The sequence below is a fragment of the Loxodonta africana genome, chromosome 9, assembly GCF_030014295.1.
Source record: "Loxodonta africana isolate mLoxAfr1 chromosome 9, mLoxAfr1.hap2, whole genome shotgun sequence".
Taxonomy (NCBI): domain Eukaryota; kingdom Metazoa; phylum Chordata; class Mammalia; order Proboscidea; family Elephantidae; genus Loxodonta; species Loxodonta africana.
Window position 1 is genome coordinate 20,620,186 of NC_087350.1, and position 19,301 is coordinate 20,639,486.

At 41.5% G+C, this 19,301-nt stretch overlaps 1 protein-coding gene across 21 annotated transcripts in view; it reads right to left on the reverse strand.

The window, feature by feature from the left end:
* AOPEP (aminopeptidase O (putative)) overlaps nt 1-19,301 on the reverse strand; it is a 462,828-nt gene that overhangs the window by 370,163 nt on the left and 73,364 nt on the right. For 17 of the 21 annotated variants that reach the window (XR_010322950.1, XR_010322949.1, XR_010322951.1 and 14 more), the window contains exons 3-4: nt 17,399-17,565; nt 83-236 (exon numbers count right to left, since the gene is read on the reverse strand). The exons of 1 other annotated variant lie outside the window; for it this stretch is intronic. Coding sequence is in view for 17 of the 20 variants with exons in the window: in XM_003407697.4 (XP_003407745.2) it covers nt 83-236; nt 17,399-17,565 (321 nt within the window). In the remaining 3 variants the exon portion in view is untranslated. Of the gene's footprint in view, nt 1-82; nt 237-12,372; nt 12,488-17,398; nt 17,566-19,301 lie in introns of those variants that run through there. 3 more of the 21 variants (XM_023544701.2, XM_023544700.2, XM_064291147.1) reach the window with 3 other exon arrangements.

Genomic DNA, 19,301 nt, shown 5'->3' on the forward strand with positions numbered 1-19,301 from the left:
ACTCACATTTCCAGCGCTTGGAAGAAACACATCACACTGCTCCCTCAATTGCTTGTTTTGCAGCAAGTTCCCAAACACAAACCTGAAGTCGGCCTCGGGAGGTAGGAAGGCTCTCTCTGCTGCCAGACCGTCTGATGAGCAGGCCTCTGGCTGCATTTCTGCCCACGATCCCACTGCAATGGTGAAGGTGGAGGCTGGCATTGGCATGGTTACGTAGTAATGCCAGCTCGAGAACCCTAGGAATAGCAATAGAAAAACCATGATGAGGTCAATGCGTGGCACAGGACCTTCCTCTGTGTTTCTCCTCATTAGGCATTTGAAGAGCTTGTGATAAGCTGGTATGAGGCAGTTCTTGGAGGTCAGTCAGTCACGTGGATCGAAGGGGCATTATTCCAGGTCGCAGGGAAACTATAGAAGGGATGTGAGTTTCAGGGTAGCCAAGGAAATTGAGGTCTCTTCCAGGGATCAGGCTGAAGCCCTTCAAGTGAGTGTATAAAGGGTGGTGGCTGAGGTGGTCACTCAGGTGCAAACACAGAAGGGTACAGGTGGTATGTGCCTACAGAATCAAGAACGTGTCTTATTCACCCTTATTGCCTAGCACAGTTTCTGGCATAAAAAGAGATGCTCAATCAATGACTATTAAGTGAATGAATAAATGAACAAATGAATGATTGCTTCTATGCTATAACTGCACTATTTTACTAAACATAATTCAAGTCAGTCTACAATGGATACAGAAGAAAACACACAGGACTAGGGAAGGGAGACACCTAGGCTTTAGTTCCAACTCTGAAACTAGTTAGCTGTGGGTCTTACCTCTCCCATCCTCTTTGTCTGACCATACATTGGGCTGCTCCCCACTCCTCACTGAGCAGATGAAAAACAAGTCTAGAGAGGTGCAATGAGCCAAAGACTACAAACTAGTTTGTAACAGAGCTGGGAGTACAGTGGGTCTTTCGGCCTAGTCTAGGTATATTCTCCACTTTGTCCAAATCTTGGAGAAAGCTTTATCACAGGGATGAATGATTGATAACTTGCCACACAGTACTTCTCTAGATTCTAAGGAGGCACTTTAAAAATAATTTTAATGTTCTTAAAATCTGAATGTGTCTAAACCAGAGGCTCCATCAGCCTGAGACCAGAAGAACTAGATGGTGCCCGGCTACAACCAATGACTTCCCTAACAGGGAACATAACAGAGAACCCCTGAGGGTGCAGGAGAGCAGTGGGGTGCAGACCCCATATTCCCATAAAAAGACCAGACTTAATGGTCTGACTGAGACTAGAATTACCCCGAAGGTCATGGAACCCAGACCTTCTGTTAGCCCACGACAGGAACCATTCCCATAGCCAACTCTTCAGACACAGATTGGACTAGACTATGGGATAGAAAATGATACTGGTGAAGAACGAGCTTCATGGATCAAGTAGACACATAAGACTATGTTGGCATCTCCTGTCTGGAGGAGAGATGAGAGGGCAGAGGGGGCCAGAAGCTGACTGAATAGACTCGAAAATGGAGAGTGGAGGGAAGGAATGTGCTGTCTCATTGCAGGGTGAGCAATTAGGAATACATAGCAAGGTGTATATAAATTTTTGTATGAGAGACTGACTTGATTTGTAAACTTTCACTTAAAGCACAATAAAAATTAATAAAAAAAACCCTGAATGTATCATATAACCTAACACAGTATTTTTTTTTTTCTGAGTCTCTGCTATAAATTGATGGTATGTTTTAAGGGGAATTGATATCACTTTATATTACAGCGAACATATTCTCCATGCCTCACATTCCTAAGAGGAGGAACTTCCATTAGAGTGATACCCCTGGCCTCTCTTTCAGCCCCCTTACAAATTCCTTTGTAGGAGATATTCTTTCTTTAAGTCTTAGAGGATAAAGCACCCATGGAGTAACCTGTGGTTGTCCAATTTGGTCAATGAGTAGATGTAAAATTCTAGGTCAAGATATTAACCTGCCCATACTGGCCAACAGACATCACACAACATTCTCAGAGTGCTTTACCAGCAAAAATAAATAATAATGGTTAGATTTTATATCTATCTGCTTGGCTCCTTTGTCTCTCAACTAATTCTAAGCTCAGAAAGGCAACAGGGGCCATTATTTATTCATCCCTTGAAATTCTACCATCTTAGATTCAAAGAAGTACAGTACAGAACTCCTCTAATGAACACAACAATTTTTAAATAGAAAACAAAGACTTAAATTTAAGGAAAAAATATGATATCCAAATTGGGAAGTCATTAGAGGAAATACTTGAAGGAGGAATATTGAAGGGCATGCTCAGAACTGCTGGAAACCCCTCCCAGAGACAGCCATTCTCTCTGTTTCTGGAGTCAGAGTGGCCACTCTTCATCCAACTCTATAGCTGATCTCGAAGTTGAAGGCATGTTCCTCCTTAAAGGGATGGCCAAATTCAGTGGTGTTGGAGCTAATCCAGTGATGCACGTAGCTTCTAGTAGGCTTGAAGGAAAGCCACGGCTTTGAAAAGAATTGCTGCTCTGATCCTGAGGCAGGAAGAAGAGGGTAGCGATAATCACAGCGGGCTTGATAAAAGCATGACATGGGTTTGACGCGACACGCTGTTCTGCACCCACCTTCCTCATTTTTTCCTTTCCTGTAACTACCTCATTCTCTGCCACCAGATGCCTCACTGTGATTGCTTCATGAAGAACTTGAATTTGGGCAAGACAACACAGTAAGAACTGGAGAAGGGCGTGGAGAGGGAAGAAAAGGAAAAAAATTGTGGGCGAGGAACTAAATCTTGATGCTAAATCTTAGGTTTTTTTTAGAAAGAAATAATCCTGAAAAACTAAATTCTTTTAATCAAAGGGCTGTGGTCTAGTCATTCTTTCTCTGAAGTATACTTTGGAGTACTTACCGTGGGCCATTGGATTTTGCCTTTAAAAACTTCATACTTCGGGGTTCAGTAATTTAATAGAAATGACGGGGCTTTCAGGTAAACATGGGAGATTGAAAGCATGAAGCTACCTTTGCTTCCTCCCAAAACCCCATTAAAGGACAGTAAAAGGGTTTTTTTTTAAGGTTCGAATCAACAAGAACAGGAATAATAAGAGACAACAGCCACAATATTTAGGAAGCTAGAAAGCAGATGGAAAGCGGTGAATGACACAGCTGACCTGAATTCTAAGTTAGCGGTGGGGAAAGACAAGAACTACCTCATCTGACAACCCAGAAGCCCCAAGAGGCCTGGCGGTGGTAGAGGTGCTAAACTAAGCAGGACTGGCTGAACATCTGTCCAAGAAGCAATCAGATGGCCTCCCCAACTCTGCATACCTGGACAATTTTCCCACTATCACCTCCGCCCCCCCCAACACACACCCCAGAAAACAGCTGGAAGTGCACTTCCTAATAGGGCAAAAGACAGGGCCGCTGGACTGGGGGGAAATGGCACAGTTGAAGGCAAATGAATGGGATTGGATGAACATATGCACACTGAATGTGGCGACCTCTGCCATCTTCCCTTACTTGGTTCCCAGAATGCTGGCAGCCAGTCTTTCACTTCCAGGCAGGAGACTGAAGGAACCTGACCTGTCCAAAAGAAGAAACCTAAAAACACTGACATTTAGGTTCCCTACGATCAGTGTATGGATTGAATTGTGTCCCCCCAGAATATATGTTAATAATCCTAATCCCTATACCTGTGGGTGTGATCTAATGTAAAGTAATACAATGCAATTAAAAACCACAACGAGATGGCGCCCAGCTACCACCATCGACTGCTCTGACAAGGATCACAATAGAGGGTCCCAGGCAGAGTTGGAAAAAAATGTAGAACAAAATTCTAACTCACAAAAAAAGACTGGACTTATTGGTCTGGCAGAGACTGGAGAAAACAGAGACTATGGACGCCAGACACCCTTTAAACTCAGTACTGAAGCCACTCCTGAGGTTCACCCTTCAGCCAGAGGTCAGACAGGCCCATAAAGCAACATGAGACTGAATAAGCACAGCAGCCTAGGCGAAAGAACTGGAAGGCAGGAAGGGACAGCAAAGCTGGTAATGGGGAACCCCAGGCCAAGAAGGAGAGAGTGCTGACATGTTGTGGGGTTGGCAACCAATGTCACAAAACAATACGTGCATTAATTGTTTAATTAGAAACTAATTTGTTCTGTAAACCTTCATCTAAATCACAATTTAAAAATATATTTTTCTACTGAAGAGGAAACTCCTGAGTCACCTCCACAGAGTTTACACGATCACAGGAGCATAAGCACAATAAAGCACAATGGCTTTTTCAGGAAAAAAAAAAAAAAAAAAAACCCAAAAAACAAAGAACCAAACTCATTGCCGCTGAGTCGAATCCAACTCACAGCAGCCCGTGTGTTACCGAGTAGAACTGCCCCAGAGGGTTTTCTTGGCTGTAACTTTCACGGGAGCAGATTACCAGGCCTTTCCTCTACGGGTCCACTTGGCGGGTCCAAACTACCAACCTTGAGGTTAACAGTCGATCACACACCCATTACGTTACACCTAAAGAAACATAATGTCATCACCTCCCATAATGCAACCTAATGTAACATAATCAATCAATTAGTTGAGGTCATACCAATGCAGGGTAGATCCTAAACCTAATCACGTCTGAGTTATATGAAGAATAGCATAGACAGAGAGAAACAAAGATACAAAGAGGAGCAGAGAGGGGAAAAACAGAAGACCAGGTCAGGTTCAAGATCCAAGTAACAGAAAGAGTAAAAAAAAGCTCCAGGAAAAACAACAACAACAAAGAAAACCATTAAAAACAGCTTTAAAAATTCAAGAAAATTTCACCAAACTAAAGGAGACATGAGTTTCCAGACTGTAAAGACCCACAGTCTCAGCATACTGGATAAAAATCAACCCACCTGGAGATACATCATTATGAAATTTAGAACCCTGGGGACAAAGACAAGATCCTACAAGCTTCCAGAGAGAGGGAAAAAAAAAAAACTCACATATAACAAGGACATTTTCAGACATGCAGGGTTTCAAAAAAATTCACCTCCCACATGCCCAATTTTCTGGAAGCTACTAAAGTACCTAAAGTGCACTTCAAAAAGAGGTAGTAAACCAAGGAAGAAGAAGACAGGTGAGCCAACACAGGAGAGAAGCAAAGGAAATCTTCAGAATGATGGAGAAGGGAGATCCCAGGGGCCAGCTGTGTGCTCCATGGAGAGGGCACCTCCGTCCCCATTGGAGAAGGCTAAAGGGCCCCAGGAGAGGCGGCTTCAAGAAGGTGAAACTGAGAGGAAGTCTGACATATCTGAGAGTCTTGAAAAGAGATTGAAGCACCTTTCAAAGAGTTTAGGATTGGTGAATATATAGGAACCCTAGGGAAAAAAAAAAAAGCAAGAAGACAATTATTAACTCCATGAAATACTAATGTGTTGTACAGAAATAATAAGGTAATCATAGATTTACTACAAGGCTCAGCTTTTAATAATAGATATAGATATAATAATTTAAGTGAAGAGTATCCATCTAACCAAAGCTATGGCATTAATTATATTGGGAAGATGGGATGTGGAGAAGACAGCATGTGTGTGACGGGGGTAGGGGAGCAAAGACCACAGTGGGAAGACCAAGACTGAACAATTGGGCAGCTCACTGATGGGCATGTAGGTAAACATCAAATTGTCAGCTAAAAGAGGTGAAAGAGGCACCTCTGGAGAGGGAGAAATGAGGAGGGCAGAGATATCTGGCTCTTTAAATATGTGCATTTTTAATATAAAAAAATAAAACTAATCAATCAAATTAAGTAAAAGGTAACCGCAACAGAACAACAAAATTTTGGTTCTGAGATACCACTGAATGATCAAATATACATCAGAAGGAAGCGGCACATTAGAGATAAGGAGCAGGCACCATCCAGTAAGAATCCTCTAAGAACGAAACACTACGCACAATAGGCTTTTTCCTTGTGTTCGTATTGAATCTCTGGCCTGGGTGTTCACTGCCTGGTGCTTGTACCATCCATCTAGTAGCAGGCATGAAGAGGCTTTCGGAAACAGCAGGGACCAAACTGCTTCCAAGAGAGAAAACCGCTAACGCAATCAGCGTTGGTGAGATCCCTGCACACTGTCCCTGGGAATTCACAAGAGGCGCCCAACCCCCTCACATGCCCACACCTTATCAGAATGTCTGTCCCCTCAAGATGATGTGGGAGGGGCACTGGAAGCCACAAAGGGATGCAACGGGGAAGCCACAAAGGGATGCAAAGGGGAGAGAAATGGAGTTTTTGTTTTGTTTTGAAAAAAAAAAAAGGTCAGAAACCTTCAACAACCTGGAGTTTGGGAGTAAGATACCAAAAGTGATATTAGAACCTGAGCTGAGTCCATCAGAAATATTTTAGAGGTGTCATTGCTCCCCTGCAGTCTTATCTGACATTAAATAATGGAGATATTTTTGGAAATGTACGGAAAATATCACCCAAATTCATATTTTAAATGCTCAAGATGATCTCCTCCTATACTGCTCTCAAGATGTTTTATTTTTTTTTTTTTAGATTGCTAGAGGTCCTCTACTTAATGGAGCTCATTTGGAATGAAATGTTTCAAGCTCCAATCTTTTAAAACAAAGAAAACTTTCTTGGATAGCAAGTGACAGTCAAATCGGGGCAGACACATTAGCTGGCCAAATAAAAACCAGCCCGAAATCCACTTCCCAAAGACCTTGGGTTGGACCCTTCTCAAAAGGGCCTGACCACCCTGAGATTTTTGCCCTGATCCTGGGTGATGGCTACAATCCAGTGCCACTATCACAGGAAGCTTCCAGTGCTCTAGGGAAGGTGTTTATTGCTTCATTACTCTGAGGACATTTCTATCATCACCATCTGGTAGAAACGTCTCTTTTGAAGGTTGTCTGTATGTGGATTATTCCATCACGCCCAGTCTTGCCTGAAGACTGCCCCCTGCCACAGGGAGCTGCTCTGGGAACACCTGACCTCAGCTTCAAATCAGACTGCATAATATGTAGACCAGGAGGTGGAAATACTGCCCCAGAAAAGACATGCATTCCAAAGGTAAAAAAAAAAAAAAATCATTTCTGGATTGTCTGTTGTTTGGAATAAGCCTAACTGCTTTTCTAGGCAAAGAGAATTGGTGAGGATTTGTTTTTCCTGAATATGGCCATTGGTTAAGAGTTCGGGCTCTGTAATCTGATTGCCAGGTTCAAATCCCTGCTCTGAGCTTACCAGTTCGGGCCCACAACCTAATCTCTCTATGCATCAGTTTCCTCAACTGTAACAAGGAAATGATCACAGTAGCTACCTCACAGGATTATGTGGGGATTAAACTTCCAACTTCCCACCTTTTGGTTAGCAGCCCAGCTCTTAACCACTGCGCCACCAGGTAACATATATAGGAATCACGAGGCACAGTAATGGGCACAGAGCAAGTGTTGAAGAAACGTTAGCTGCTGTTGTCCTAGTCATCGTCGTCATCATCATCATCATCACCTCATCATCACCATCTGCAAGCTCTCGTCTTTGCAGCTGTCTCCGTGTTGCTAGGACTGGCTTTCTGAAGGCAGAGGCAAAGAAGGTTGAAGGTATGGCTGCCACATGTGCACTGGAGCCAATGGCCTGATGAGGCCCACAGATGGGGTTTCAGATTGAATGGCATTAAAAAGCAGTGCACACAAAGCAATCCGTTTAAAGAAGAATGACAGCCCAAAGGGGGCATCCTGTATGACTTCATATAGAATGGGCCATTTGGAGGCTATTTAAATGGTGTTTACTTTAAATGAGCCATCCTTGATGAAATAGACAGTGAATGCCTTCATTTTCCTTTTTGATTCAATCCACTTACACTAGACTCCCTCGCTGCACCAGATGCAAAATAGAACACGCTATACTTGAATTAACGCAGAGGTTTTCCTCTGCAGAGGCCAGGAGCCCACCACATCACAGTAAGATTTCATGGCCAGGTTGGAATTCATTAGAAAGACTAACAGAGAGCTGAGGTGGTAGGAAGGGGCCTAGAGGAAACGGCGCTCCCTAACTTTGCAGGCTTGAACGGCCACCTAGCTTGCCCTCCATCCTCCTTAAAAAGGCTTGTTGTTGTTACTTGCCATTGAGTCGATTCTGACTCACGGCGGCCCCATTTGTGCAGAGGAGAACTGCTCCACGGGGTGTTCAATGGTTGTGAACTTTCAGAAGCAGATCGTGGGGCCTGTCTCCCGAGATGTCTCTGGGGGAGTTCGCACCGCCAACCTTTCGGCTCGTAGTCAAGCACTTAACCATCTGCCCCACCCAGGGACTTCTAGAAAGAAGGCAGAGTTTCCTACAGCCCCTACACCACTCTCCCAAATTGGATCTTATTTAGGCAGAAAAACTCTTAGGCGTCAACTTTCTCACCACTAGGACGTATACATCGTGTCAGACGTTGTTCATGCAATCACAACAGCAGCTGCTTGGAAATCCAAAGAGACGTTTTTATCTCCAAAACAGGACTGGAATTTTCCTTAAAGATGACTGTTTTTTTTTTTTTTTTGGTGTGACTCATAAGAGACAGTTTAAAATTTAGTTTTGAAAATAATTATCGTAACGAAACAGTGCTAAAACAGTTGCATTAATTATTTTTTCCCTTTACTACTCTAAAAACTATCCTAGAATAGCTTCGAAGATTCTGTCTTCCAAGGGAGGAGGTGCTATCAGTAGAGAGGACAAAAGGAAGAACAAAGTAGTCAGTTCATGGGAGAGAGAACTTTTTATCTCAAGCCTTTGAAAATATTTACTAATTATCTTAGAGAATATTCTTATAAAAAGGAAAAGAATTCAAAGAGAAAAAGAAATCACTGTACTCGTTTTTACACATCAGTCATGCCTCCAAACCAAAACAAACCTGTTGCTATCAAGCTGATTCCAACTCCTAGCAACCCCATAAGACAGAGTGGAGCTTGCACCATAGGGTTTCCAAGGAGTGGCTGGTGGATTCTAACTGCTGACCTTTTGGTTAGCAGCATGAGCTCTTAACCCCTGTGCCAGCAGGCTGCAGTAAATTAAATACAAGATTTATGGAAAGGTGTGGTCTTATCGTTAGCGGAGTCTTGGACAAACTAGGTCTCTGGGTGGCATAAGCAGTTTGCCCTCGACTACTAACCTAAAAGTTGGCGGTTCGAACCCACTCAGGGGCACTGCAAAAGAAAGGCCTGGCAATCTGCTTCCCTAAAGATTATAGCCAATAAAATCCTATGAAGCAGTTCTACTCTGTAACACATGTCACCATAAGTCAGAAATGACTCAGTGGCAACGGATTTTGGATAAACTTACTAAAGGTACAACCACACAGAGAACCACTAAGCTGTTGCAAAGGCGAGAACAGAGTATTCGTCTTTGTAAAGTTAAGCATCTTGTAGAACTTCTTGTATTTAAAGAGTCAGTGTTTTCACTGAAAATGAAAACAGGCACGGAAATTCTTCCTATTAAAAGCATCCATCTTGTCTTTTAAAAAGCAAGGAGCATTCAAATAACACAGGGCATTCAGAAACATCAGGTTAATAATACTTTTATTTAACTATTATTTTTCTTTACTCCACTCTATTGTAGCTCCTGTTTCTTTCCTACTCAAGATTGTTTCTTTCTCTATCCACTATTCTTTACTTCAGAGCTTCCTGCTCAAATTATTCCATACTTCGAGCTGTGATATACTGTGTGTGCGTGTCTAGTAAAGCTCCCAGTTTGGGGAACTTTCACAAACATCAGCTTTCTCTTTTACTACTTCTTAGACGCTGAGTCTACACGCTCTGGTTTTTATGAGCTAGTGCCACCCTCTTGAATACTCATGGCGTGACTGTCTTTGTTAGCTCTTCTCTGCTATTGCTCAAGGGCTGTAACTGGCACCAGAACACAGGAGACAGTAGGACGCCCTGGGCTGGTATGCGCCGGCACTGCCTAACCAGTGCGATGTGCCAGTCGTGCCACCACCTCTCGGCCACTGATGCCATCAGAGCAGGGCTTCAGGTTTCCTCCTCTGCAACATGGTGCTGTCTAAGGCACAGGAGACCCAGGAGAGACTGCCCAAAAGAGCATTCTTGTCAACCAGGCAAAAGAGCGCCACCTACCGAACCAAGAGCACAATCGCTTCCACAGGTTCTGGAATACCTACAGGAATAATACATCACGCCAGGCTTATTATTTACTCCAAGTCTCACTGGCTGTTCTGACCAATGATACAGATGACTCAGTGTCCCTCAAACTTAAGTACAAAATGGATCAGTAAACTGGACACCAAATCATATTGCTCCTGATGGTCACAGATAAACTTTACTATTTTACCTACACAACAAAATTCATGAATGTCAAGTCTAAGACAAAAATCCACAGCCACAAGTATTGGTAGACACATGGCTGCTGGACTCATCATCGTCCAAAAGACATCATAATGACTTCCACGTATGCTGTGTATGTTAAGTGCAGTGCTGGGGGGCAAGCAAGAACTAGCCGAAGACAAATCACAGAACAAAAGAATTAACTGACACAGATTTAGAAAGTCAAGGTATTATGTGAGTGCTTGGGTGGGTGTAACAGAATAGAACACACAATCCTCACTCCCCTGTGGCTCTCTAAAGAGAAAGGCATTTATTTATACTCCCTGCCTCTGGAAAACACACGCATGTACCAGCACAGAATAAAGTTTCCTCGGCTCTAGAACAAGGAGCTTTCTCTACTTTGCATTCTGTCTTTGTGGGGAAAACACTTCATCATAACCGTTCCTAAATGCCTTTTAATTTACCATTTCCTTATACGTAATTCCTGGTTGCATGCTGTGAAAGCCGTTTAAATAGTATTGCTCATGTTGAGCCATTGAGAAGGAAGAAAATTTGGCTTTCAATTGCACACAGGAGGGTCTGGACCCCTGAAATCTTGGCTTTTCCCTGGTATTTCCCACACAAAGTCAAGAGAAAAAGAATGTCAGTGAGCTGGTCTATTGGGCAGGCCAGAGAGGAGCCTTTTGCCCAGGATGAAGTAATGTCTGCAGTCTTGCTTTTGCACAGAAAAATGAAATCAGATCCCACGCAAGGGCACGTATAGTTTTTAACACCTTTCACTAGTTCATAAGCTTTTCTTCCTACATTTGGAAGGACCTTAATTTAGGCAGCCTTGTTCACTTACTTGAGGTTTCCCACAGAAAATATAAGCATTTTATTTTCCTAAAAGATAGGAGTATACTAAATCAGAAAAAAAAAAAAAGCAGACTCTCCAAAAGTAAACAACAACAATAATTATCAAACCGGGGAAATAATCAGGAACTACACCCATTTTTTTTTTCTTTTAAAATCAACTGGCCATGGAAAACAGGCAAAAACTCTAATCAGAAGTGTAACTAAAAAAAGAAAAAACCTCAAATCACTTTTGTCGCAATCAGCAGTGGTTTTAAATATTTCTTCCATGAAGATATTACTTCTGGTAACATGGAATGCGTTTATTCTGCAAATAAACTGCGCACAGATTGTATATGAAGGAGTCCATGGGTGGCGCAAATGGCTAAGTGCCTGGCTACTGACTGAAAGGTTGGCAGTTAGAATCTACCATGAGGTACCTCGGAAGAAAAGCCTGGTGATCTGCTTCCAAAAGGTCACAGTCATGAAAACTCCAGACTACCGTTCTACCGTGAAACACATGGGGGCACCGTGAGTCAGAATCAGCTTGACAACAACTAGTTTGTATGGGTTTTTTTTTGTTGTATACAAAGGACTATATTGCGTTTTGGGTTTCTGTGCTCTGTGCTCAATAGTGTAGCTATATTGCGGCAGGGAATACAGGCAGACGATAACACACAGGACAACGTTTCTACCTACTCAAGTGATATTATGTTGACGAAGCTTAATGATAAAGGAGTTGAACAAGTTAATCTAAACCTATGGCCCTGACTTAGCCTTCTTGAAAAAAGAACAGCGGCTACTGAAAACAACTGAGTAAAAATTGAGTAAAATTCTTAGGGTAGTCATCAACTGAAGTCCAAATCATTAGCTTTCCTTTTGGAACAATCACTAGGAGACAGGCTTTCCCGCGTGTAGCGAGGACTCAGAGGTCTGCCTTCTGGTTTCTGTCCCCTGCCCAAGGCCACTGTCCTTTCTGTTGCTGTTCTCGGCCTCGCTGCATTACAGGGCTCCCAGGTGCCGCGTTTCTTTCGGGAAGTCAGCTGGTGCCCGGCAAATGTGCTAATCAGAACGATGTGTCACTGCGATGGAAACTGTGACTTGCTGGGCTGGGTTTTGCCTCTCGTGTTTTCAAGGCTAGCTCATTGTTTTAAAGGGCACCGTGTACAAAGAGCGGAGGTCCTAGGAGACCAATCGGCTAATCTAGAAAACATGACTCGGAAAGGAAATAATATCATCTTGTATTCACATACCCCTTCTCTCTAAGGAGTGCAGATACACTTGTAGACATTATTCCATCCTCAGAACAGCCATTTTGATTTTGGCAGGGAGCTTTGTGAGTACCGCGTCCCGGTTGTCCTGAGAAACCCCAGCTGTGGGCTGCAGAAGGCTCTGCAATGTTAGGTAGAGAGTTCTTTCTCCTTCTCCAGCTCAGTCCTCCTGCAGTGTGAACTGGTGAAAAAAACTGGTGAAGCCGTGGTTTATTCACACAACGGTCTAAGTGATATGAATGTAAGCAAACCCCGGTTAACATCTACTGTATTATAGCTTTGCCTGAAGCTGCTCATTCTGAAAACAAAGTCCACAGATACATTCCTGGAGGTATGAAAGCTTCCCATAAAAATGTTAAAGTTAATTCTTGCATTGTTTTTTGATGATAATCTTTAGATAGACAGACAGACAAGTTATTGCAGGGTCAGAGAATTTTTTCTGTAAACAGCCAGATGAAAGCTTTGTGGACCAGACCGCCTTTGTGACACTGGTAGCATAGTGGTTAAGAGCTGCTAACCAAGAGGTCGGCAGTTCAAATCTAACAGGTGCTCCTTGGAAACCCTATGGGGCAGCTCTACTCTGTCCTATAGGGTCGCTATGAGTTGGAATCGACTCGATGACAATGGGTTTGGTTTTTTGGGTTTTTTTTTTTTCTTTTTTTAGTGCAAAAACAGCCATAAACAATGGCTGTGTTCCAATTAGACTTTATTTTCAGAAATGGGTACTGCGCTGCATATGGCCTGGAGGCTCTAGCTTGCTGACCCCTGGACCGTCCAGATGTCACTGAGTATCACCAAACTATTTCAGAGTTCACATCTGTATCGGTGTCTACGATTGCACAGGAACAAGTAAGACCATGTTGATTGCTGAGAGATAATGAGAAAACAATGCAAGGATGATGCTTTGGGCCAAGTCAAGTCTCAATGACATCACAGTATGTTGTGTGAGCAAAAGTTTTACAGCAGATGGAAGAAATGTGGTAGGAAAACTGGATCGGGTGCACTGATCCCAAAAGAACCTGCATGAAGCTGTCAGTACCATGTTCACATTGTGAGGGACAAGATAAGCTCAGCAGAATATTAATCTTTATATGAAGTGTGAGTGGCTAATTTGACTTTTACTGATTTAGTGGTTGGGTCTGTGTTTACATTGTAATTTTACTTTGGTGTTATAGGCGTGTGAGAATTGTAAACATAGAGAGTTTATATCTAGTTAAGTTTATAGTTTTTAAAATAGCTTTCTCATGTAAGTAACTTAAAATCCTGAGAAATTGTGAGATTTTTTTTTTCCCCTCTAAAAAGAAAAATAATGCTCAGGTTTGAGAAACCCTGCCAAACACAAGCCTCTCCATCTGAAGGCAGGGCCAAACCATGGATGGGAAAGTATGTAGACTTGGTGAGGTGGGGCTGGGGAGAGCCACGCTCATTCGGGGAGGTGTAGTTATCACAGGAGTCCCTGGGTGGTGCAAACAGTTACTGTGCTTGGCTGTACACCGAAAGGTTGGCAGTTCAAGCCCACCTAGAGGTACCTAGGGAGAAAGGCCTGGCAATCTACATCCCAAAAAATCAGCCACTGAAAACCCAATGGAGCACAGTTCTACACTGACACACATGGAGTTTCCATGAGTTGTAATACACTCCATGGCAACTGGCTTAGTTATCAAAAGAAAATGGCTATTGGCAGAAGTGGGGGCTAAAGGAGGCCAGGGAGCACGGCCTGCTTGAGATCTTAGTGTTTCATGTGCTCAATCAATTCAGCATATCAGGGGACCAAGTAGGGACGGTGAGCCTAGCAGAACTTCACTAGATAATTGCCAACGAGACCCCAGAGCCTGGTTAGGGAGCCATGTATGTCAGCTAACCTTTCCTCTGCTGAGCTGACAGGGGAATTCGGTCAACACACAAGTGGACAGGAAATGGAGCAGAGGGAAATCTACACATTTTACCCTTAATCAGTTCACACCAAAGAGGAAAGCCACCAGCACTGGGGGCAAAACACCTGTGCAGAATAAAGGTGAAGAAAAGCATCATTCTAAAGACTCTAAGGAAGAGCAAGCCTCTGAAATCAATTTACTACAGAAACCAGAAGATAAATTTAGGACACTGGCATTCCCATTATGATACAAGAATATATAACATCTATGAAATAATTTTTTTTTTATGAAATAATAGTAAAAAACCATGAGAAGATAACAGGCCGAAACAGAAGTATAACAGGATGAGATCAAATGATAGCAAAGTAAAGGATAAAAAAGATAATGAAGGATTGCAAGGAAACTAATGTTGTAGCAACATAATTTAACTCTGTGATGAAATCAGCAAACAACAAAAACGTCACTATGGAAAATCAGTGGTATAGAGTATAAATAAAAAAATAAAAGGAGAGCCATATAGACTGGGATAATATATTTGCAATACATATATCTGACAGAAGACTTATATCTAGAGTATATACTCCTAGAGCCCAATAATAAAATGACACAAAAAACACCCACACTTTATAAAAACGAATAAATGATTTAAAGAGATGCTTTTCAAAGGGCGATATAAGAAAGTGTAATAAGCACATGAAAAGGTGCAAACATCGTTAGTTGTCAGGGAAAAGCAAACTGCAAACACAATGAGATGGTGTTTCACAACCAGTTAGATGGCTTAAACTAAAAGGACTGACAATACTAAGTGTCTACAAGGATGTATACAGCACCTGGAACTCTCATACCTTGTCTGTGGGAACACAAAATGATACAACCACTTTGGAAATAGTGTGGCAGATTCTTATACAGTTAAATGTCCATTTATCATATGAACCAGTAATTCCACTCTTAGGTATTTATCCAAGAGGAATAAAAATCTATATTCGCAGCATATTTTTCAGAATGGCCAAATACAATCCCAACATCCACCAGCAGGTAAATGGATAAACAAACTGGTTCATTCCTACAGTGGACTGACTGACTACTATTCATTCAATAGAAAATAGAGAAACCACTGACACCAGCAACAATATGGTTGAATCTCACAAACATATGCTAAGCAAAAGAAGCCAGGTACAAAAGACTACACGCCGAATAAGTCCATTTACATGAATATATAAACCCACAACTTGTTGCTGTAGAGTCACATCTGACTCATAGTGACGGAAATTAGACCAGTGGTTGAGTCAGAATCAGCTCGACAACAATGGGTTCAGTATTTTTGGTTTTGGTATCACAAATCAGAAAAGCTTCAATAAATGATCTTGGAACAACTGGCTTCTTTTTTGTAAAAAAATGTTGTGGTGAGTCCTCATTTCACAACCGTGACCAAAATAAATTACAGACAGATTAAGAGTTAAATTATAAAAATTAAACTATACAAATATTATAACAAAGCAGTACATTTCATAGCAAAGAAAGATTATCGCAGAAAAATCTGACAGATTTGACTACATAAAAACTAAAATCTCCTATAGATCAGAAACAGCATAAAAATTTTAAAGGCATACTAAAAATGAGGCAAAATACTTTCCATAAGTATAACGAGAGATTAATGTTTTTATTTGTAAAAACTCTTTGCTGTGGAGTCGATTCCAACTCTTAGCAACCCTATATGACAGAGTAGAACTATCCCCTAGGGTTTTCAAGGAGCAGCTGATGGATTTGAACTGCAGACCTTTTGGTTAACAGCTGAGCTCTTAACCACTGCGCCATCAGGGCTCCTTGTCTGTAAAAAGCTCGTTAAATTAAAAAACAAAGTTTCTTAAACAGTCACTAAAATTTCAGCATAAAAATGGGCAAGGAAATGAAAACAGTCAAAAGGCATCTAAGGACATGTGAAATTCACTGATAAGCAAAGTAATGCAAACTAAAGAGACATCTTCTCTTGTCGATCAGAGAATCAAAGTTCTAGGAAATGTGGACCCTCATAACTACGGATGGGTGCGTAAATTGGTACAACCTTTCTGGAAACCAACCTGGGAGATGTATCAACAGCCTTAAACATGTTCAATAATTCTAATTTTAGACAAAATCTTTCATTAGGAATTTAATGAAATTTTTTTATAATATGAAAAAAAAACCTGGAAATAAAAATGTCTAGTAATATACAAATATTAAATTCTGACATAGTCATACAACAAAACTTTACGCAGACATTAAAATATTTTTGAAAAATACTTAATAACCTAAAAAATGTCAAAGATATACTATGAGTAAAAAAAGAATACAAAATTGTTATATGCTATGATGACAATTTTGAACTGATAATAGGTATTAAATATACAGATTTTAAACACTGGAGGGAAATGCAAAAAAAAATGTTTGCAATCATTTAATCTAAAGTTATTTTATTGTTGGCACTTTTCTGTATATTTTTAATTTTCTATACTAAGTATGTAAGTGGAGACACCATATTTTAAGTATTATAATTACAAAGTTCTTACTTGGCATCAGTGTGCTCAGGATCTTAACTGAAAAAGTTAATTATAACTGTAAGCAAATTATTCATACACAAAATATATTAGAACTTGCCTTCCATTTTTCTTTATGGGCAAATAGTGTGCAGGCTACAAGATTCTTTACCAGGACACCACCAGTGGGCCAGCCATCAGAAGGGACAACGCATAACAGAAGCACTCTGTCTGAACATAATGAATAACCATACACAGCTTCCATGATGGAACCCCAGGTAACTCAACTGTAATGATGTTTCCATGACACATGTGCCTACCCAAGAAGTCTTCAACCAAGACCACCCTCACATGGCCCACAAAATACCAGGTGAAAGTAACTACTGAAATCATCCATGAATCAATAACTCTGGAATAAAGAGCCCCATAACCCATGCCCAGTCTCCTGAGTGCTCTTCCCCGACCCCTGCTTGTTTTCTCTGGCAGGATATTTTATAGTATGTTCATTTCCAACCCAACTTATAAAGAAGCTCTTTAAAGTTTAGAAAAACACGGCTTATTGGGTTCCTGGGTCCAACATGTGTGCAATACATAAATAAGCAAAGAACACATGTACAGTACCTTCCCGAAGCTGTGTTGGCTTGGCAGAATTTTCCCCACTCATTAAAACAACAAAAGATGCAGCTGCTCGAACTGTGGCCTGCCATGTTGACATGGCAACGGGTGGCTCCTGGCATGGAAAAAGGGCCCTGTTGTTTATGGGGGATCCCATGGTATAAACACATGGCCTGCAGAAGAAAAAGAAAGAAACAAAGGGGGAGAATCTTTAAAATGAGTTGTCACTTTTCTCACAACCATGGTAGTGAAGGTTAAGTTGAGCTTTCAAAAAGAAAACATCTGAGGCTTTATACTTCACTGATTTCAAAGCATTCTGAACTGGAACTGCCAAGGGCCAGGCTGTGTGAATAGTCTAGTGGTAGATTTCTCCCAAATGAATTACTTAAATATGTAAAGAGGGTTTTTTTTGTTTTTTTTTTAAAGGGAAAATATATTTTGGATAAGGTTTCAAATACTAGTCTGCCAAGTTATAATTTATATTACTCTTGCCCCCTCCCCTTACACCCTTATGCCTTCAAAAGAAAAAAAGTTTTATACACATTCTTGCAAACCTTTTGGAAAGTATTCTGGAAAAAAAAAATATGTTTGGAGATCACTGAGCTATTAATGCTTGGAAAAACAAGCTGGTGGTCTCAAATCTAGTGCTGGCGGGTAGATAGCCCCAATCTTGGAAACCACCATCTTAAATGGAACCCTTGTGGGAATCCTTGTGTGCAGGCCAAGAACAAGGGTTGGCATATAAATAGGACTGTAAGTTACAACAACCAGGCTTGTGGAGGGCGGCGGGGGAGCCAAGGGTACAGAATTGTTACCAAAGCAAGTATTGGAAACCAATGGCATGACATTAGGATATGTTCTACCACAATTAAAAAATACAAAGCCACTCATACAAAGAAAGATCCCTTCTATGATTAAGTCATGTTTGATAGAGATGGAACGGATCTATGAGATCAAGGGAACCCATTCTTTTGATAGCATGGAATAGAAGGCCTCAAGAAAACATCTTAGAAAAATGTTTTTTTCTCTTTTTGCTCTTCAGTAGTTATGAAAAAATACAATGTATTTTTAATCAGCTTGGTTTTTTTTTTTTTTTGGTTTATAGAGTAAATCGATAGAGCAGAACACTACCTCTCTTGGATAAATTGGTTTTCTTTTTTCATTAACATCATTGTGATGGAACATTTACTGTGTTCCAACAATGTACCAGAACACACACAGTGATGGTCCTACTCTACTAGTCAAGGTCCAAAAAGGAAAAGAGAAGTCAACTTAGACCTTAACAAACAGAGGTAATTTAATATAAGGGAATTGGTTTCACAAATGGTAGAATAGCTGAGAAGCCAAATGGGGGCAGTGAGGCACCCGAGAGATGGACAACAGCAGGAAGCTGCTATGACTCCTAGGCTTGGGTTGATGAAGGAAGGGGCCAGTAGTACTGGGATACACTGGCAGGGGTCAGCTGGTAGAAGCAAGAGTCACAGTGGGGACTGTTCAGTGGGAGCTGGAACCACAGAGAAGACTCACTCACTGCTGAAGTTCCCAAAGGAAGCAGGGAAAAGAGAAAAAATACTTTTTTTCATCAACTCCTGTTCTCAAATATCCCCCCAGTGCCCCCCACTGGCTAAGTCTTGCAGGTAGCTAGAGGACAAGGGAGCCTGGCGAATGACATTCTCTGTCATTCGGAGATCACAGTAGGAGAAAAGGGTTTCCAGAGCAAACATGCAGTTGCAGTATATCTGTCCTAGGAGTATACACACCACAATAACTTGTATGTCCAACATGCGAAAAAGAATGAAGATCAGAAAGTCAGAGGACTCTAGTCCTGGTTAGGTTGTCAACTTATTAAATGAACACAGGGAAGTCCTCTGACCTCGCTGAGCCCCATGTAAAATGGGGATGGTGTGGG